Source organism: Monodelphis domestica, chromosome 3 (genome assembly GCF_027887165.1).
Source record: "Monodelphis domestica isolate mMonDom1 chromosome 3, mMonDom1.pri, whole genome shotgun sequence".
NCBI lineage: Eukaryota > Metazoa > Chordata > Mammalia > Didelphimorphia > Didelphidae > Monodelphis > Monodelphis domestica.
Window position 1 is genome coordinate 435,899,325 of NC_077229.1, and position 22,387 is coordinate 435,921,711.

Consider the following 22,387-nt stretch of genomic DNA (forward strand, 5'->3'; position numbering starts at 1 on the left):
ACCAACCATGTAGTCTTGATAATTATTGCCTTATAATATAATTTAAAATCTGGTACTGCTACACCTCCTTCCCTTATATATATATTTTGGTTGTTCTAATTATTCTTACTGTCATGAAACCATTCATTTCTGATGGTTTTTTCTCATCTTAAGAAAGTCTGTTACTTCAATAAAATTTAGCTTTTTCTATTCTAAACTGTTTATTCTCCTTCCAACTCTTTACTCCAAAAAAATTGTTTTAAAAAGTACACTTCTTTTATCTCTTGCTTTATTTCCTCTAGTAGTAAAGTATTTGTTTTATTTCCTCATGTAGTCCTTTTTGAAAATATATTTTTTCCTTTGAATTTCTACTTGAAATTATTACAATGATAGTCACCTTTTAGGTTAGGTTTGTGGTATATCTCTAAATCTACAGTAGTTCTTTATAGTGGTAAATGTTTTCTTTGATTTACTCATTTCTGCAGTCTTGGTTACTGAATTGAGGCTTAGTGTCAGGGACAGGTCCTGCCTCCTTCCCCCACCACTTTTATGGGTGTGGATATGTGAATACTTCGTGTTCTTAATCTGGGTTGCCTCAGTTCCTGTGTTAACCTCTACTTCCTGGGGTTAAGAGCTTCTAGAAATAGATGTTTGAGGTTCAGAATGCTGGATTTTCATAGCTTTTTTATGGCACCCCAGGAGAGATAATGGTCCTTGAGTGCCTGGTAAGGTGCCCTATTCTGAGTGCTCCCAAGCCCTCATTGATCACTCCCACTATCAGTGGCTTCCAAAGTTCCTGGGTGTAGATTTTTAACTACCCAGCTTTTTGGGAAAGCCTTCTACTCTTGCTGACTCCTGATTAAAGCCCTACAGGCTACAAGTGTCTCTCCTTTCTCTAATCTTGCTGGGCATTTGTTGGCTTGTTTTCAGGGATATATTGGAACCAGCTCAAGTTAGCAGAGTTAATTGTTACATTTTCAGTGTGAGCATTCGCACCTCAGAAACTGGCAAAGCTACAAATCAGGGCTTGATTTAATATTTCATTTACTATCTAAATTTAAGAAAGTGATAGAGAAAATGTTAATGTAGATTAAATTTAAAAGTGTGTCCTGCATACATTTTTCCTGGAATGCAAGTTGTTAAAAATTTGCCAGAACATTCTTTATTGTTTATACTGGCACTGACTTTGCAGGTGGTTCCCTTTCCTATTGCCTATGGGAATCTGGCTAAATTTTTGCATAATTCTGGGCATAGAAAAGGTAACTCTTTGTAATTTCTCATAGAGTTCATCATTATTCTTCCTGCTGTGATTTTTAGGGTTTTTTTTTGGGGGGGGGACCGCTGTATTCCTCTCCATTCGTGGCAGCTGTCATGGTTAATCTAGAATCAGAAAAGAATTTAATGCTGGTGGTCTAAATCAAGTGCTTTTTTTCCCCAAGGAAAAAAGATCCAATTCTTGAGTGTCTGGAAAAAATGGGAATCTCCTGAGTTGGGTAAAGAAGGGAAGGATAAGGGAACCAGACTTGCTACTTGATTATTTCTGGGCTTATTTTGAAGTCTAAGAAAGGAGTCAGGACAGGTCTAAACTGGTCAGGCTGCTGAAGGTAGTGATTGCTAGTGAAATCTGGTCCCAGACTAGGTTAATTAGATTTTCATCTAGGAGTAAGGATTTGAGGTTCCAGCTCCATCAGCCACCAGTGGGGAATGTTCAGGTAAGAAGACAAGAATCCTTTCAGATCCCACGTCAAAGAGGGATTCAGTTTCTTCTTCAATGGAATCAGAGGCAATGAAGTGGATCATGAGGTGGCAGATTTCAATTTACTAACTGCCAAAAATTTAGATTTTCCCTGAAAATAAAATGGTCTACTTCATGAGCTTGAGCCTGTCGCTAGATATTTATGCAGAAGGTAGATGACCTGTTGAGGGACAGTATTTTATGGTAGAAAGAGTCTCATCTATAACATTTACTATCTGTATGCCTGTGGAAAAGTCACTTAAACTCCCTGGGCTTCAGTTTCCTCTTCTGTAAAATGAGGGGTTGCATTCTATGGCTTCTGAGGTTCTTCACAGATCTGTAATCTTATAACATCCAAGACTCCAAAAAGGACATTTAGCCATAGACAGGCGAGGCCAAATTAGATGATCTCTATGTCCCTATCCAGCTCCTTGGCTCTAGTACTTATGCATCATCACACCCTAATTTTTCTACTTTGTAAGTCCACATTTGCTTGTCATATTTTCTTAGATTTTGGACTATTCCTAAAGTATGATTTTAACAAGCTGGTTTCATAAAAAATAAAATAAAATTTTGTCTAACCTTTTTTTCTGACCTGAATCTTTAAAAAAATCATGCCTATAAAAATATCTGATTGAAGAACATATCAGTTCCCAAGGTAATGAAGAATATATATCTATAAAAAAGTATGATACAACAGACTATGTGAATACAAATGTGCACAGATAAACAATAATTGTTTCTTTGGTGTTTGTCTACTTTAAGGGTTAAATGTATGGGCATTATTGAGCAAACAATGATCATTGCCATCAGTGTTTTGAATGGAACATATTTTGGATATTTAAGACCCCAGAATATTAGAAAAGGCTGTCCAACTAGAGGAAAATAGACTTCTCCATATGAAATGGAAATCTTGATCTGCATAACTAATGAAAACCAGGTGCTCTGGAAAACATATGAAGCCAGAGATATATTCTATTCAGCAGTAATAAATTGTGTGTAAATTGCCTTTCATGCTCTATTCATTTTGGCTGCTCTGCAGGTGTTAGGAGACAACACAGCCTGTCTCTGCAAGTTAAGAGAAAGGAGAATCACATTTTCCTCTGACACCCAGACTAATAAACCACCATTACATAAATATATGGTCCGACAACCAAGATGAGCACTCCATTTGGACAGGTAAACAGGAAAATGATGCTGCCCTGGTTGTTGGTATTTTGGCTCCTTCATTTGTCTCCTGCCTTTTCCGCAAGAAACCTTTCTTTGAGATGCCTTCAAGACACTGATGAGTTCCTTTCTGATCTGAATTCAGTGGTTCCTAAGACCTATGCAATAAGAAGTAAGTATGCTTTGGCAGGGATGGGGTAGGGCAGTTAAAGGTGAGCTCGCTTGGAAACTGGCATGTGAGCACCCAAGAACTGTGCAGTTGTTCATCCTGGGAGATGCACAGGAGAGAGTTCTAAACCTGTGGTCAGGAGATAGAGGGTTGAATCCTTCTTTATAAAGTTATTCATTATATGATCTTGGATAAGTCACTTAAGATTTTTCAGCCTTCATTTCTTCTTCTGCAAAATGGGAATACATTATAATACTTGCTTTATAGGATTGCTATAAAACTAATAGGAGATGATGTTTGCAAAGCATGTTACAAAAGTTAAAGCTCTAGGAAAATGTCAGTATTATTATTACTACTGTTATTCTAGACAAATATTCAAGAATTTCTAAAAGAAAACAAAAGTAACCAATAGAGGGGGAAAAAAGACCTGCTTCTTCACTCACTTGAACTATATTCGTGTTCTCAGTTTCCTCATATAAACTCTATAAAAAAAAGAGTTGGATTGATTGAGTGATTGATCGATTGATTGACTCTATCTTCCTAAACAATAATATTCCTCAGTTCTTAGCCTACTTCTGTCTAGTAGACCAGTGGTGTCAAATGCAAACACAAACAGGGACTACTAATCCACACATAAAGATCCCTGCAGGCAGCATGTTGACTTTGAAAACCACATATTAACATTATTTATGTTCTCTTGTGTTATTAGGGCATGTAGTTGGCACAGTAGATAGAGGAAGATATGAGTTCAAATCCAGCCTCAGACACTTACTAGCTGGATTGCCCCGGGCAAGTCCCAGAATCCTGTTTGCCTCAGTTTCCTCATCTGTAGAAGGAAATAGCAAATAACTCAAGTATCTTTGCCAAGAAAACCTCAAACAGGGTCATTTAGAGTCTGAATCAACTGAACAAATTGTATTGTGATTCATTTTGTTCATGGGAAATTAGGGTATTTGCCTCTTGAAGGTGCCTCTGAATGACTGCAAACCTAACCAGAATGAACTGAATTAGGAACAACCTCTGTAAAAGAATAAAAGTTATTTTGAAATATATGCTCTTGTTTCAACAAGCAATTCAGTTCAACCAACATTTCTGTTGATTCTAATTGAGATGAATAACACTCTACTGAGTAGTAAAAAATGACTACTTAATCTTGGTTTCTTGATGTCTGGCCACATCTATAAAATGAATTTATTCCTTCATTTTTGTTGAATAGGCTTTAAAAATATTATAGAGTATTGTTAATGAATCTGTGCAATGGCCCAAGCTGCAGAGGGAAAGGAAGTAGGGTTGGCCAACTTCTATGTAGGGAAGGTGGATAAACCGGTAAGCAATATTTTTGCCACATCAATTTCCCAAAATTATTCATGATCCGTCACAAATCTATCTAAACAAAGAGAACCTAGAGCTTCCTATGGAGGGTGAGAGAAAAAAACAGATATATGGAATTATAGAATCATCATTACTAAATTAGCTGGAAGCGTCTTGGTGATGATCTAACCCATCTCTCACTGGACAGATGAAGGAAGGGAGATCAAGGGTGGTCAGGGATTTGCCCATGTCCACACAATATGTTTTATTTATAAGGAGGTAGCATGGAAGGAAGATTGAGCTAAGAGATCGCATCTTGGTCCCCATTTAGTTCCGAGCACAGCAATTCAGAGAGAACTTTGATACTCTGGAGAGTGTAGAGAGAAAGACACTCAAGGTGGTGAAGAACCTTGACATTGTGCCATGTGAGGAGCTGATGAGTGGGACGTGTTAGCTATCTTCAAATTTTTGAAGTGTGTTTCTGTGAAAGAGAGATTCCCCTTGTTATGCTCACTTTTAAAGGAAGTTTTGAACAATGAGGGGAAACTACAAAGAGGCAGATTTTGCCTTTATTCAAGGAAAAGCTTTCTAACCATTAAAGCTTTCCAAAGGTAGAATGTTACTGCTTTGATAAGTCATAGAATTTTTCCATCATTTATGGTCTTTGGGCAAAGGCTGTATGACTAATTATGGGGGGGTATTATAAAGGGAATTGTTGGCTAAGTATGGGTTGAACTAGATGGTCTCTAAGGTCCTTCCAACTTTCAAATGATCTGATTCCATGAGTCAGAACAACCCGGGTTCAATAATTTAAGTTATATAATTTTAGTTAAGTCACCCTCTCTCTCTGCATCTTCGTTTTCTCATCTATAAAATAAGACATTTGGATTATACAGTCTTCCTATAGAATACTCCCCCTCCATTCCTGCCTACTGCTCATACTCACTGTAGATGAGTGGTGACAAACCCAAATAGAAACAGGGACCACTAAAACATGCCTAAGGATATTAACATTAGATATGTTCTGTTTCATTTTTATTTATTTTGTTAAATGTTTTCCAATTACATCTTTTTTAAACCCTAACTTCCATCTTAGAGTCAATACTGTGTATTGGCTCCAAGGCAGAAGAGTGGTAAGGGCTAGGCAGTGGGGGTTAAGTGACTTGCCCAGGGTCACACAGCTAGGAGGTATCTCCCAATTACATTTTAGTCTGGACTTGGGAGTGTTGACCACCAGTGTTGGACCCCTCCCAGTGGACAACATTAATAACCATTCTTGGGCTGTATACATAGAATGTACTTTAATGTTTTTTTTAATTTGGCTGTAATGCCAGTGGAAATCCAGAACTGACAATCAGGATGTGTGTGTGTGTGTGTGTGTGTGTGTGTGTGTGTGTGTGTAAAGTATATTCTTTTCTAAAATAGAATAACTAAAACTGTAATTTCCATTTTCATTCATGTTTAGGACCCACATCCTATATTATTATAGACATAAAATAATAGCAATTAGGACATACTTTATTTCAACATACAATAACAAAGCAGGAAAACCCAGTTGTGCATGACTTATTCACAACAGCATGGAATTGGAAGCAGTTGCCTTTACTCTCAAGCTATCTGATAACCCTATCATTATTTAAGAAATATATAAGAAAATTCAAATCCAGTTATGACAAAGTAATTTATTTTTTAAAGATATTTTTCAGTTTCCCAATGACATAGAATATCAATTTTCAACATACATTTTCCAACCTTGTAAGATCCAAATTGTCTCCCTCCCTCCCTTTCCTCCCCCTCCCACAGATGGAGAGCACTTTGATCTGGGTTATACACATATTATCATGCAAAACATACTTCCCTAGTGGTCACTGTTGTAAGAGAATACTCCTATAAAACCAAAACCCAAAAATAAAAACACAAGTAAACTATTGGGAAAAAACATATGCATTCACTGGCATTCTAACTCCAACAGTTCTTTCTCTGGAGATAAAGAGCATTCTCTGGCAAAATAATTTCCATGACTATTTATTAAATAAATGGGGTTTTCTGGGAATGGGCTTCTAAACTGAAGGTCAAACCAGAGAGCAGTCTCTGCTGATGTGACGATGGCCCCAGATTTTCTCCCGTCCCATTCCATTTCAGCTATCCATCTTCCTGCTTCGTTACTTGAATATTATCTCAAGAAAGTTGTACTGCGTGTAGGATTCTGAAAATTGACCATTGATGGTGAGGGGAAGAGAGGAGTGTATTTTCTTTTGCAAAGCTAAAAATAGTACCCGAGTTCTTTGGTCCCCAAATGAATAGGATGAATCATTGTGCAGGATGGTTGTGTGGAGCATGTAGGATTTGGGTGCCTGCATGTCTGACCCGATTTCCATTTCATGTAGCAGCCAGTACTGGTTGAGGCAGTGTCTACTCTTGAAATTGGTATATCATTTTTAGGCATTGTTTGGGATTCTGCCCCATCTTTTCAACTGAGTTTTTCTAGTAATATAGTCATTTTTAGGGAGAAGAAAAAAAAGGGTGGCTCATGAGTCAATCTAATCAGCAAGCTCTGACTATTGTTCATAAATAATGAGGAAACTAACGTATTTATGGGAAAATCCCTGGATTATATGCCCAGAGAAATATGGTGTAGTACATTGGGGACAAACTCAAATAGAAACTGTGGCCAATAATTAATACATAAGGATTATGAGGGTTATATAGTGATATAAATTTTAAATTGTATTATTATTGGGGCAGCTAGGTAGCACAGTAGATAGAAAACTAGGCCTGAAGTCAGGAGGACCTGATTCGAATCTAGCACTTAACCCTGACTCCCTAGCCCTTCCCACTCTTCTCTTAGAATTGATACTAAGACAGAAGGTAAGGTTTTTTTTTTTAATTTAATGTCATCTTTTTTTTAATGAATTTATTTATTTTGTTAAGTATTTCCTAATTACATTTTAATGTAGTTTGGGTATATTCTGGAGTGTTGCTGGACCACAGGCAGCATGTTTGACATTTCTGGTGTAATGAATAAAGAGCTGTCCTTGAAGCCTGGAGGACCTGGGTTCAAATCCTGATTTGAGGTACACTCTGGCTATGTGATCCTGGGCAAGTTACATATTCTCAGTGCTATAGAAAACTCTTTTAATTGTAGGAGAGAGAGACAGAGAGAGATCTGGTTTCTATTGGTTGAGAGACTGCTCACCTGGGATTTCCATATATCAGTGGATAAGTCACTTCACCTCTGTCTGCCTTAGTTTTCTTAGCTATAAATGGGGATACACACAGCACTATCTCACAGTGTTTTTGTTACGATTAAATGAGATGATCTTTGTAAAGTACCTGGCACATAGTAGACACACACACACCACACACGTACAAGTTTATTTGCAGCCTTCCTTCTCAGTGGAATCATAGTGCCCAGGTTGGAGATGGGCACTAAAGGTCAGAATATGAGGAAGTATATGGCACAATATTTATCCTAATAGAATTCACAACCTTGTGGGAAAGGAAGAAAGGAAGGAAACAAGCTTTTTGAAGTATCTACTATTTGTCCAGGCACTGTGCTAAGCATTTTACAAATATTATCTTATGCATTCCTTACAAAAATCTTGGAAAGTAGATGCTATTATTTTCCCCACTTTTTAGAGTTGAGGAAACTGAGACAAAGGTTAACTAACTTGTCCAGTTAGTAAGGGTTTGAGGCCAGATTTGAAGTCCAAGTTTTCCTGATTCTGGGCACAGAGCTCTATCCACTGTACTACTTAACTGCCTAGACAGAGGAAAACAATAATACCATTAACCCCCCCAAAATTGCTCCATAGTATTTCAGCATAGTTAGAGTTAGGGAAAGGGAAAAATGACTGGAAAATTTTTTAAAAGACTTCAAAGGGGAAGAAGTGAGATTTGAGATGAAGGGGAAAGAGGTAATAGAAACTACATCAGCAAAGGCACAGATATGGAAGGAAGCTTAACATGTGGATGGGTTAATAAAGAGTAGAGGATAGACAGACAGACAGACAGACAGACAGACAGACAGACAGACAGATAGATAGATAGATAGATGACAGATAGACAGACAGAGAGATAGATGATAGACAGACATAGATAGATGATATAGATGATAGACATAAATGATAGATAGATGATAAGTAAGTAGACAAATGGACAGATAGATCATAGATAAATAAATAGGAAAGAAAGAGAAAGAACAAAAGAAATGAAGGAAGGAAGGAAGTAAAAAGAAATAAACTGAGAAAAGTAAGCTTGAACAAGTGGGATGAAGCCATATTACAGAAAGATAAACAGAAAGATTTAGATTTGTTCCAAAGAGAGCCAGAGAGACTGACAAGCTGCTGCATAGTCTGTTAAGGTAATTCAGGTGTGAGGATAAAATTCAGTCTCCTCTCTACTAGTTCCCCCTCTGCTTTCAAATCCACTCAAGCCTTTCCTGTCTTAAAAAAGAAAAACCACCTCCTTCAGGGTTCTGTCATCTCCTTAAGTTACCCTTCTATTTCTCAACTTCCTGTAACTGACAAACCTTTATTTTGTTGCCTCCTCACCCACTCCTTCCTCAGTCCCATACAATTTAGGTTCCATTCCTTTTACTCTGTTCTCTCGGAGATCTTCAGTGACCTTCCTCTGGGTCAGTTTCATTACCTTTTCTCAGTCCTCATTCTATTTGACCTCTGTGATGCTTAATACTACTGACCAAATCTATTTTCCTTCTTGAAACTCCTCACTTCTATTATACTATGGTAATAACTTTTCCTGAGGGTTCCTTCCATTTTTAGTTTCTTATTGGTTCCCACTGACAGCTCTTTTTCCTTTTATCTGAGCCTGTATTAAGTCCAGATTCTTGCTCCTTTTACAAATGAATGTATATCCTAAAATGGTGCTGCCTCTTCATGCATTTCTCTGCCTTTCCTCTTCCTTCTTTTCCTCTCTCCAACTTTCCTTCCTTTGTTCCTTCCTCCCTTCTTCCCCTCCCTTCCTCTCTCCCTTCCTTTTCCCCCTCTCTCTTCTCTTCTCCTTTCCTCTCCTTGCCTCTGCTCTCTTTAATCTTATTACTTCAAATATAAGCTCTATGTTTATGACTCAAATCTATATGCAGAGACATGGCCTGGGTTACAGTCTGTTTATCAGATGGCTCACTGTCACTTTGACCTTGAGATATCTGAAACTTAACTCATCATCTTCCTCTTGGCCAATTTTCACAATACCTATCCACATTAATGACAATCACTATTTACCCACACACAAGATCTCATATATACATATGAACACCTTTTAGAAAGGATGTTGGAGAATGAATCTTTCTCTTTCATCCTCTGTTTCTAAATTACCAAGTCTTGTTTTTCATCTAAAATATCTTCTTTAGACCCGTGATGAAAAAATGCTACCTCCAGATAGAGAACTGATGGGTTTTTTATTACAAATTGAAACAAATTTTTTCTCTTTTTAAAATGTTTCTTCCCTACTCCACCTACAACATGACTACTGTGGAAATATATTTTTGTATGACTTCATAAGTATAATGAACATAATATTTCTTTCCTTCTCAAAGGGTGAAGGAAGGGTAGAGAGGACAGGATTTAGAAATAAAAATAAACACTAAAAACTAAAACAAACAAAAACCCCAAATATCTTCTTTCTCTGAGCTTTTCATTGCCTTTCTCATCCAAACATCATCCATTGTCATCTCATAATTGCAGTATCTTTCCTTCCCTCAAATAGAGGAATGGAAAGGAACTCAACACTTAGAAGGGGGCCTGCATAGAGGAGGGATATTCCAGGGTGAGAAGACCACAGAGAAAGATACATGTTCCAGAGTTAGGAAGCCCCAGGCACTAAGGAGGTTCCAATGTGAGACTACAACTGAGGCATGGTATTAAAGTCTAAAAAGTTAGAAGCTTGCTGGGGCGAGAGATTAAAAAACTTTACAATTTAGAATTAGAAAGGACCTTAGATCATACAAACTTCTGTCATAAAAATTTCACCCATATAGTCACACTTTTCTCACCCATTTTGTCCTAAGAGAAATGCAGATTTAGAGGAAGGGATGGTGAAAGTTTTTTGAACTATGCTGAGCTGGAAGACATAATCCATCAAGCAACTGGAACTGAACAGAGAATTCAAGGTAAATAATGAAGGAATAGATACAGATTTGGGAATCATCTGCAAAGAGGTGATGATCAGAAGGATGGGAGGGATGAGGCCACCAAGGGACAAAGGACATACAAAGAAAGTAAAGGACCCTATTTAGGAAAGAACCTTATTAACTCCCAGCAATCCTAAGGAACGGGAAGAATATAAAGATTCAGCCAAAGGAACCAACAAAGCAGAGAGAGGAGTCCTGCTACAGTTTACTTATGGGAAGCTGAGGGCAGTCCTAGCTAGAAAAATAATACATCTCTCTCTATAAAAAGCCAAGCACAGCAAATTACATTGTTCTCTACTGAACTCAAAACTCGCCTGTTCTCCCTCCCACATTCAACTCTCTTACCTGAGCTAAAAACCACCCTCCTTCTCAACCTCTGGCAAATCACTTCACCTCTGGGCTTCAGTTTTCTTATCTATCAAATGAGAGGATTAGACTAGAAAATTTCCAAGGTCCCTTATAAGCTTTAAATTTAAGCCTATTTCTGTTGATCATTGAAGCTCTGTGATGGCTTAAAAAGATCAATGGACTAGGAACTAGGGATCAGATCTAGCTCTGTTGCTAGGCACAGAACTTAACTTCTGGGGGATTCATCTTCTTGATCTAAAAAATGAGAAGAGTGAGTTAGATATTGCCTTCTAGTTTCAGTATTCAGAGCCTTTCTAGGAAAAAAAATTTTTTCTTCCCCAGATCTATAGGATGAAGTTATAGGCTAGATGATCTAATCTGACCCCTTATTTTACAGTGAAGGAGATGAAGGATCAGAGAGGTTATGGAATTTCAATAAAGTCATACAGAAAATAAGCAGAAATGCCCATTTCAAAAATTAGAAAATGAGGGGATGTCCCTCAATTTGGGGAATGGCTGGACAAAATGTGGTCTACGATGGTGATGGAACACTATTGTGCTGTAAGAAATGATGAACTATGTGATTTCTAAAAGTACTGGAAAGACCTCCGTGAACTGATGCAGAATGAAATGAGCAGAACCAGGAGAACATTGTATCCAGAATCTGAAACATTGTAGAATGATCAAATGTAATAGATTTTGCTACTAATATCAATGCATTGATCCAGGACAATTCCGAGAGACTTATGAGAAAGAACGCCGTCCACATCCAGAGAAAGAACTGTGGGAATAGAAACACAGAAGAAAAACATATGACCTATCACTTGTTTATATGGGTATAGGACTTGGGGTTTCAGTTTTAAAAGATTACTCTATTATAAAAATGAATAATATGGAAATAGGTATCAAGTGATAACACATGTATAACCCAGTGGAATTGCTTGTGGGATCACTCTGCACCACTCTGTGGAATCAGCTCTGGGAGGAGGGAGGGAAGAGGAGAGGGAGAGAACATGAATCATTTAACCATGGAAAAATATTTTTAAAAAATTACATTTTAAAAAAAAGCCAATTTCAAATCAATATCTTCTGACTCAAAAACTGTTACTTTTTCTACTATACTGGACAAATGCTTTAAGTTCATGTTCCATAGCCTCATGTATAAGGTTTGTCAGAGCCTAAACCCTTATGGACTATGAAAACTGATCTCCTAGGGACAGCTTGGTAGCTCAGTGGACTGAGAGCCAGGCCCAGAGATGGGAGGTCCAGGGTTCAAATCAGACCTACACTTCCTAGCTGTGTGACCCTGGGCAAGCCACTTAACCCCCATTGCCTAGCCCTTACCTCTCTTCTGCCTTGGAACCAATAGAGTATATTGATTCTAAGGTGGAAGGTAAGAGTTGTTAAAAAAAACAACAACAAACAAACTCATCTTCCCTACTTCTCAAAATAAGCCTTTTACTTTTACCTTCTGTCTCTCCAGTCTTCTCAAAGTTGCATCATGCTCATTCTTGACCATCAGTCTTGTTTGAATAACCCACTTTTAGAGTGCCATTCCTCCAAGTTAGAACCCAGCATGGAAGGCTTAGCTTAAGTTTCCTTTTCTTCATAATGCCTTCTTCTGTCTCATCCAATTCATGTTGCCATCCGCTGCCGCTGAATTCCTGTAGCATTCACCATTATCATTTATTTTCATTGCTATTTAATTGTCTTCTATGAATTAGTGTCCCCACTTAGATCAGAAGTTCATGAAGGGCAAGAAGGCTGTGAAAAATGACAGGATTGAAAGGTCATTTAATCCAGGCCTTTTATTTTAATTTTAAGGTACAATTTCTATTTTCAGTTATAATCATTTATTTTTTAATTAAATTTTATTTGTTCAGTTACTAAGCATTTATTTTTTTCTCTCTCCCACCTAACCACCCACTTAAAAAAAAAAGACAAATCCCTAGAAACAAGTTATTATAATTAAGCAAAGCAAATCCTATAATTTTCATGTCCAAAAATGTATCTCATTCTCCATACTTAGTCACCTCTCTGGCAAGAGGTGGGTAGCATTCTTTACCATCAGTGTTCCGGTGTCATGGTCTATCACCATATCAATCAAATTCTTCATTTTTACATTTACATTATAGTATAATTTGCTCTTTTTCTGTTCCCTTCACTCTCTGTGTTCCCCCAGGATTCTCTGAAATGATCTATTATTTTCAGAGTCTAGTCGTATTCCATTACATTATCCTTCCAGCACATTTTCAGCTATTCCCAAGTTAATGGGCACTCCCTTAATTTCTGCTTCTTGGCCACCACAAAAAGAATTGCTATACACAATTTTTTGGTTTTTTTTAAGACTTTTTTTGTCTTTATTTGATCTCTGTAGGGTGTGTGCCTAATAGTGGTATTTCTGGGGCAAAAGGTATGCAGTTAGCAGCTTTCTCAACCCTTCATCTTGCAGATGAGGAAGATATAACTCAAGCAGGAAATGACTTGGTGATGGTCATACAGGTGATAAATGACAGACTAGAGATGTGCTCTCTTTTTATCTTCCCCATAGTGTCTCCCCACTTCTATACTTACTTAGTTCAGAGGAGAGCCTTTATTTTCCTCCTCTTTTTCTTCTTCCTCCTCCTTCTCCCCAAGTACAACCAACTCTGCATTTGTTAAGGGCTCATTATCCAGCTTGTGAATTATTCACCCTCTGCATCTAACTGTAGTCTTCTGCAGCCTAAATTCAGGTGGTTTGAACAACTATTTATTTTAGAGATGGAACCAGCAGGAAAGAGGGGAGGTGAAATGTGAGTCAATCTGTTAAAGAAGTTTTCAGGGACAGAATTGATAATGTTTTCTAAGATAACATTTCTGGATTATCTATAGATTTCAACTTTCTACCTCCAATTCCATGGCATATTAAGAGTTGGCAGTATTTCTCAAAGGACACAGTGGATAGAGTACTGGGCCTGGAGTCAGGAAGACTCATACTCCTGAGTTCAAATGTGATCTTAGATGCTTACTAGCTGTGGGACCCTGTAAAATGCCCTAGAGAAGGAAATGGCAAACTAACTCCACTATCTTTGCCAAAAAAATAATCCTTCCCACAAACATATAAGTATTATTATCTCCATTTCATAGGAATTAACAGTTTCAGAGAGGTTATGTGTTTGTCCATTCATGGTCACATCTAGCAAAGTCAGGGTCAAGATTCATCTTAGATGATTCCAAGTTCAGGGCTAGAATCATAAAACTGGAAATAACTTGTTCCATTTCCCTCATGTCAAATATGAAGAAACTGAGGTCCACTCAGGAAAAATTAAATGACTTACCTGATGTTACACAGATAGTAGCAAAGAAATGAGTAAAACTACTTTACTAGACCATACTGCAATGAAATAAATACTTCTTAGAAAAAGAATGAGTTTCCAATTTTGTATAAAAACTGTTATCCAAGTGAGCTTTTCCCTCCATGACTTGTTTCTATGACAATTCATTCTGGTAAAGGAGAAAGAGCACTAGGCTATATGAATCAAGAGAACTGAGTTCTAGTCTTATCACATCCTCAAATTAGTTGTATAATATCAAATAAGATGATTAATTGTTAATTTTCTTTATCTTTAAATTTTATATATTAAATAAAATCTACATCAAATAATAATTTGGTCATTATTTTAATTTCTTTACCTTTAATTTTCTCAATCAGTCCAAGTTCCCTGCCTGCCTTGATACATATCTTGAAGATATCATTGTCTCAGATTTTTCAGGTAGACAACCCTATTTTTGCATATTGAGATGCTTTGGTCAAGGTTTTTCTTTTCTTTCTATCCCATCTCAGAGACTAATCTCTGCCAATGCCTCCATGTTTCCATGTAGAAACAGAAATTTGATGCCATTAGTCTAATATAATTGAAATGAATTGTTTATAGTTTTGGGGAAATGAAAACTTGCACTGAGTATCATGTTAATTTAAATAGCAGGTACCTCTAATCATTGACATACACTTCTTTCTCCTCTTCATCATCATCATCATGATGCAGTTTAATACAGAAGTGCCTCTAGGTCTCTTGTGGTCATAATGAAAGAATATTAAGGCGATAACCAGAAAAGGGCAATTTGCTCAAGGGAGTCCATAATGAGAAAAGAAACAAATATAATCCAAACCTCCCCATGGCACCCAGAATTACATCATTTGGCAAGCCTTAAAAAAAAAAACAAAAAAAACAGCCTATAAAAAACCATGCACTTTAAACAGGAAATGGAGTTTCATCATTTAGTGACTACAACATTGAATTTGGAATCAGAAGGTCTGTTTTGAATTCCAACTCTGCTTTCTGTTGCCTGTGTTGACCTTGGAAATATTGGTTGCTTCCAATTTTGGATCCCACATGCTTCCCCAGAGGGGAGTGGGAAGCAAGGGCAACTGATTATGAACATGAACCTGTTGTATAAGGGGTGATGTATGTATGTATGTATGTATGTATGTATGTATGTATGTGTGGGTGGGTAGTTATTCTTCTACTATCTTCTCTCTATCATATTTAATCTTTGATTCTGCCCTCTTTAGCTTTTCATGTCAATTCAGTAGTTGCAATCTAATCAACCTCAGTTGTGAAGTTGGGGACAAGTCAGTGAGGTTTGGGAATTACCAAATTCTATAAAGTTGTGGTGGAAAGAACAGTGGCCTTGAGTCTGGGAAATATGGTTTCAAATCCTTCTTCAGACCCTTCCCTGAGCAGCTAAGTGGTGCAGTGGATAGGTACTGGTCCTGGAGTCAAGAAAACCTGAGTCCAAATCTGGCCTCAGGTACTTCCTAGCTGAATGACCTTAGGGAAGCCATTTAACTTCTGTTAGCCTCAGTTTCCTCAACTGTAAAATTAGGATAATAACAGTGCCTACCTTGCAGCATGATGGTGAAGATAATATTTACATGGCACTAAGCACAGTGTGTGGCACATAATAGATGCTAAACAAAGCTTATTCCTTTCCCCTCCCAGTTTTGGCTGGCCCTCTTGTTTCAGATGTGTCTGTACTTTAACTTCTTTATCTATAAAATGAGGCACTTAGACTCAAGAACCTCCAAGGTAGATTCTGATTATAATTATATTAGTCTAATTATTATATATTTTAAGTCCAGATAAACATTTTCATTTTTAATTTAAGGCATAAAAATTTTAAGAATATGCATTTTACTACAAACAAATTGGATCTAGTCTTCAAAAATAAATTTATTTTTTTCCTTTTTACAAATGTTCTCTTATCTTCCTCTTTACAAACATGTTCTAATAAACTTTCTCCAGATAATAAAAAATAGTACTTGCAAACTTCATAAGAACATTTACATAAAAATTACACATTTGTACATTTTCCCCCTTTTTTATTTAGAATATTTTTCCATGGTTACCTGATTCATGCCCCACCCCCCGTCTATTCCCTCCTCCCCTCCCAAATCTGACAAGCACTTCCACTGGGTTATACATGTATCATTGTTTAAAACTTATTTATGTGTTATTCATATTTGCAGTAGCACGATCCTTTAACTCAAAATCCCAATCATATCCCTATCACATTACATGATTGATCACGTATTTTTCTAATGCATTTCCATTTCCACAGTTCTTTCTCTGGATGTGGATAGCATTCTTTCTCCTAAGTTCCTCAGTATTGTCCTGGTTCATTACATTGCTACTAGTAGAAAAGTCTATTACATTTAATTATGCCATAATGTATCAGTCTCTGTGTACAATGTTTTCCTGGTTCTGCTCCTCTCACTCTGCATCACTTCCTGGAGGTTGTTCCAGTCTCCATGGAATTCCTCCACTTTATTATTCCATTGAGCACAATAGTATTCCATCACCAACAGACAACCACAATTTGTTCAGCCCACATTTGTACATTTTTTCAGAAGTTAAAGCACTTCCTTTAAGTTCTCAATATACATGCCCAAGATGGTAAATTTGTTCTTACTATAGAGCAAAATTATAGTACTTTTCTAAAAAGAAGTTATAGGTAGCTAAATTCTACCAAGTGAGATTTACTATAATAATCAGAATTATTATTATATATGTGATATATGATAATAATCATATGAGAGAGTGGTGGGACATGGCAAGAATTTTTGACATAAGTTTTCTGCAAAATTCAATATGGTAGCTAGACTAAGGATAGATGCAAATTACTGAACTGATGACTAGTAGATTTGAGTGCAAAGGTCAATGTATGTGGAGGAGGCTGGGTGGGCAGTTCTTTCCTTCATATGATAACAACCTGGAACAGTACAAACCAATTTCCAAAAGGCCAATGGCAACTCATACCCACTGGCTGAACTCCTCTACTCTGAATGACAGAGTTAGTCAAAAGAAGAGGAGACTGTTGGAACAAATGATTTGTTTTACTTGACCTGACCAAGGTCTGTGAGGAGACTTTCTCAAAAATGGCTCATCAAAAACAAAAAACAAAACAAAACAGAAACAACCATTTCCTGTAATAAATACCCTAAGTCACTTCAAGGTGATTCAGATGTTAAAAAAAAAAAAAGATTCTCTCCAACTTTTAAGAGAGTTAATACTAAACATTGGACAACTAGGTGGCAAGATAGATAGAGTACTGGGACTAAAATAGAGAAGACTCCTCTTCCTGAGTTCAGATCTGGCCTCAGTACCATCTTACCCCTACCGGCCAATATGGCAACAAAAGGAAGTGATAGCTGGAGGGGATGTGGCAAAATTAGGATACTGCTGGTGGAGTTGTGAATTCTGGAGAGCAATTTGGAACTATGCACAAAGGGCTTTAAAAGAATGTCTGCCCTTTGACCCAGTCATACCACTGTTGGGTTTGTACTCAAAAGAGATAATAAAGGGAAAAAAACCTTTGTACAAAAATATTCATAGCTGTACTCTTTGTGGTGGCAAAAAATTGGAAAATGAGGGGATGCCCTTCAATTGGGGAATGGCTGAACAAATTGTGGTATATGTTGGTGATGGAATACTATTGTGCTCAAAGGAATAATAAACTGGAGGAATTCCATGGAGACTGGAACGACCTCCAGGAAGTGACGCAGAGTGAGAGGAGCAGAACCAGGAGAACATCGTACATTATGGCAGAATCGAATTAATAGTCTTTGCTACTAATAACAATACAATGAACCAGGACAATCCTGAGGAACTTAGGAGAAAGAACACTATCCACATCCAGAGAAAGAACTGTGGGAACAGAAATGCATTAGAAAAATACGTGATCGATCATGTAATGTGATAGGGATATGATTGGGATTTTGAGTTAAAGGATCGTGCTACTGCAGATAGGAATAACACATAAATAGGTTTTGAACAATGATACATGTATAACCCAGTGGAAGTGCTTGTCAAATTTGGGAGGCAGGAAGAAAGAGCAAGGTGGGGGTTTTGGGGGGAATCATGAAACATGTAACCATGAAAAAATATTCTAAATTAAAAAAAAGGAAAAAAATCTGGCCTCAGACACTGTGTGACCATGGTCAAGTCACTTAATTCTGTCTCAGTTCCCTTGTCTGTAAAATGAGCTGGAGAAGGAAATAATGGCAAATCATTCCAATATCTTTGCCAAAAAAAAACCCAAAACAGGGTCACAAAGAGTCAGACATGACTAAACAACAACAATAAATATACTAAATATTAACTTTAGGGCCAGTTATTACCTGTATGACTTTGCATAAGTTGTTTTGCCACTCTGGGCCCCAGTTTCCTCATCCTAAAATAAGGGGGATGTTTTCATTGGGCTGTGAGGTTACAGCTTTGAATCTAGGATAATATTATCCTATGAAAATATGGTTTAGTGCCAAAAATATAAGTGTTGTAATATCATTTGAGATATTGTTTTAGGACTAATTATTTAGGCTTTTGTGCTTTGTATTAATTAAGTTAAAGGCTCATGCACTTTTTGTTTCTTATGAAATCTTAGGAAATAACACAGTATCTCTCTAGTAGCAGATATTTCAGAGATTAGAGCTGTGATGGACCAGTTGCCCATACCTCCTTATCAGTTTCTTGGAGTATAAATTTATAGGATTATAGGTAAGACTGGAAAAACCTAACAGGCTATCTAATTTCATGTCCCTCCTCTCCTGTTTCATGGATGGGGAAACTGAAGACCAGAGAAATTAAGAGACTTGTCCAAACTCACACAGGTAATAAATACTTGAACCAAAGTATGAACTGAAGTCTTGTGATGCCAAATCCAGAAGACTTTTCAATGGGTTGTGTTCTGTCTCTTCCTCTAAATTAGTGACATGGGAGAAATCATGGCTTATGAGAAACATTAGAAGTCATAGTCCAAACCCCACTTATCATTTGTCAGATGAAGAAATGGATCCCAGGAGAGATCCGTGGTTCCTTTGTAGTTGAACTGGGACTAGAACTCATGCCTTTGTCCTAGTGCTCAGGAATCTTTGTAGCACACAAAACTGGAGCAGAATAAAGTCTGGGGAAAATATGTGAAGATTATTAGAAGATTCTTCCATGAAAACTCCATCTCTTCCCAAAGCGATTCTCCATTTAACATAGTTTGGTGGAGTGGAAATAGGACTAGAGTTTTGGGGCCTCATTCTTATTCCACTAGATAAGTCATTTAACCATACCATGAAGCAGCTAGCTAGTTCCATAGGGAACTATGGATAGAACACCGGAGTCAGGAAGACCTGAGTTCAAATCTAGATTCTGATACTTTCTGGTCTTGTGACCCATGGAAAGTCACTTAACCTCTGTCTGCCTCAGTTTCCTCCTCTCTAAAGGGAGAATAACAATAGCATCTACCTCATAGAGTTGTTATGAGGATCAAATTAAATTATATTTATAAAGTACTTTGCAAACCTTAAAATAATACATATATTCTCACCATTGTTATTACTGTTACCTGTTAGATGAGGTAGTTACTAAAATTCCATTTTTCTACCTTAGAATTGTCAGAAGCAAATTTCTCTCTCGCTTTGTTTAACATCATCTCTCAGTAACCTGGAGGTCAAAGACCATTGAGTAAATTCAGGTATAGTCAAGGCCTCAGAGAAAGGAAGTTAAAGAACCAAGAGTAAATTCAGGTATAGATAAGCACTCAGAGAAAGGAAGTTAAAGAACCAAGGAACCAACAAGACAGGAAACTGATTCCACTGCCCCCTGGGCAGCCCAGGCAAATTAAGGAACTATGATTGGTTCCTAAGATGTGACATGTGATAGTGAATGGGTGAAGAAAAGAGTTTATAAGGTCAGACCAAGAGCCAGTCAGGGTCTTGAGGCTGGAGCATGGAGAGATTATTGGATTATTGGCCCATCATAGTGGTCAATGGATTAGAAAGCTAAGTATCTCTCTACAACTTTCCTATCTTTCCTTCTCTTTACTACCTCTACTACTACTATTTCTATTACTTTGATTTAATTATAAAAATTAAAATTAATGTGCAATAATAAAAATATTATATTTTAGGAGATTTATTAATGATCATTAGAAGTAAAGGAATAAAAAGATAACAAAATAAAAAACCACATGCCCATGGCTAATCAGACTGTTAAAAAACCCTCCTTACCATCACTATGGTCGCAACAGGAAGCAAAGAGCCTGGGACAAGCCACCCCACTGCCTAATATGCTCTGTCTACAGGAAATATGTAACAAAAGGATGTAAGTGGTATCCCAGGTAATGTAGTTTTTAAGGTAACAGATTTCTAATTATGCATAATAAAGTTATTAAACTACTGTCAGTCTCATAATTTTAATTATTACGGAATTAATACTAAGCATTGGTTTCAAGACAGAAGAGTGGTAAGGACTAGGTAACTGGGATTAAGTAACTTGCCTAAGATCACACAGCTAGGAAATATCTGAGGCTAAATTTGAACCCAGGACCTCCAGTCTCTAGCCCTAGCTTTTAATCCACTTAGCCACCAAACAGCCCTTATCCTTTTCTCTTTCAAGTTTCATTTAAGATATACTTTTTCATTTCCCATAATGTTATTGTTAGCAAAAATTAAACTAGAAAACAGTTAAAAATACATAAATAATTGGGAATACATATTTTTATTCTCCACCAAGGAAAATGGAGTATAAAAGAGTAGGTGTCCTTTCTTGATCGGATAATATTCCTAAACTAAAGAAGGACAAGTCAGTTGCCCCTCTGAAGGTCTGAGATTCCCATATGCATCTTTTGACATGAGGGCTTGTGTTCTCAATGCTTAGTGTATGATGCCACTGGGAAGCTGGGCAGCAACATTCTGAATGGGAATGTGGACAGATTGGGATCTTACAGCGAATGCCTCTCTACCAGAACTCCCAGGGAGCATTTCCAAGGGCGCTATTGCAAGCTTCAGATACAGCAGGTAGGTTGTTCCATTTATTTCTCTGTGTGTAGTATTGGGACATAATACAACTCTCTGACATCCCACTGATTTCCTCTTCCACGAAGAACTTCCAACTACTTTCAAAAGGCTTTCCTCCCCTAACCTGCGTTTGGGAATAATTGCTTGGGTTTATGTAGAGTTCTTCACAAAGGACAAAAAGCACTTTTAAACATGTGATCTTTCTTTTTGTTTGACTTTTATCTTTTTCAGCATTTAACATTTTGGAAAGCAATTTGCCATTTGTCATCTGGTTAAGTGTACTAAAAAAAAAGGTAGATCTAGAGTAATATTCCCATTTCACAAGTGAATAAATTGAAGCTTTCAAGGTATACTAGGGCTTGCATTAAAACTTGCATTCTCTAAAAACCATGTATTAAACTGCTGCCTCATTAATTCCCATGATAGCAAATATCTCTTTAACAGAAAGGCCTCATTTTTATTGGATTGACCATCTTTAGGATAATGAGATGAATTTGATAAGTTGCAATAAATAGTTTTTATTTATATTTACAAAATGCATCCTTCTCAACAATCTGTAAATTGGATAGCACAAGGATCCTCATCCCAGTTTTATAGATGAGGAAACCAGGGATCAGGAAGTTAAACACCTTTGGACACACAGCTTTTTACTTTGTGTCTATCTTTTTACAAAAACCCTTCCATCTTAGAATCAATACTGTGTATTAGTTCCAAGGCAGAAGAGCAGTAAGGACTAGGCTCAGGGTCACACAGTAAGGAAGAGTCTGAAGACACTTTTTGTATATCATTGAAAAAAACATTGAGATGCTCTTTTAGTGTATTAGAGCCTTTTGAAAAGTGGCAAAATCTTTAAAAAAATTTTTCCAGTTGAGTTATTTGTTGATCATTCTCTTAATGTAGAGCATCAACTAGCTAAAAATTTCTTATTTAGGATCAAAGTATCAAAGATACTAGCTAGATGGCACAGTAGATATTGTGGGGCCTGGAGTCAGGAGTTCAAATCTGCTGGGTGAACTTGGGCAAATCACTTTAACTCTCTCTGCCTCAATTTCTTCATCTGTAAAATGAGTTAGAGAAGGAAATGGCAAACAAGTCCAATATCTTTCCCAAGAAAATCCCATAAAGCATTGGACATGACTGAAATGACTGAATAAAAACAAAATTACAAATTTGGATCTAAAAAGGCCTTTGGAGTTTCTT

At 37.0% G+C, this 22,387-nt stretch overlaps 1 protein-coding gene across 1 annotated transcript in view; it reads left to right on the plus strand.

The window, feature by feature from the left end:
• The first annotated feature begins 2,376 nt into the window (after positions 1 to 2,376).
• LOC100021996 (O-acyltransferase like protein-like) overlaps positions 2,377 to 22,387 on the plus strand; it is an 83,126-nt gene continuing 63,115 nt past the window's right edge. The window contains exons 1-2 of the mRNA XM_016431629.2: positions 2,377 to 3,053; positions 21,048 to 21,187. Of these exons, the coding sequence (XP_016287115.1) occupies positions 2,873 to 3,053; positions 21,048 to 21,187 (321 nt within the window). The 5' untranslated portion in view covers positions 2,377 to 2,872. The remainder of the gene's footprint in view (positions 3,054 to 21,047; positions 21,188 to 22,387) is intronic.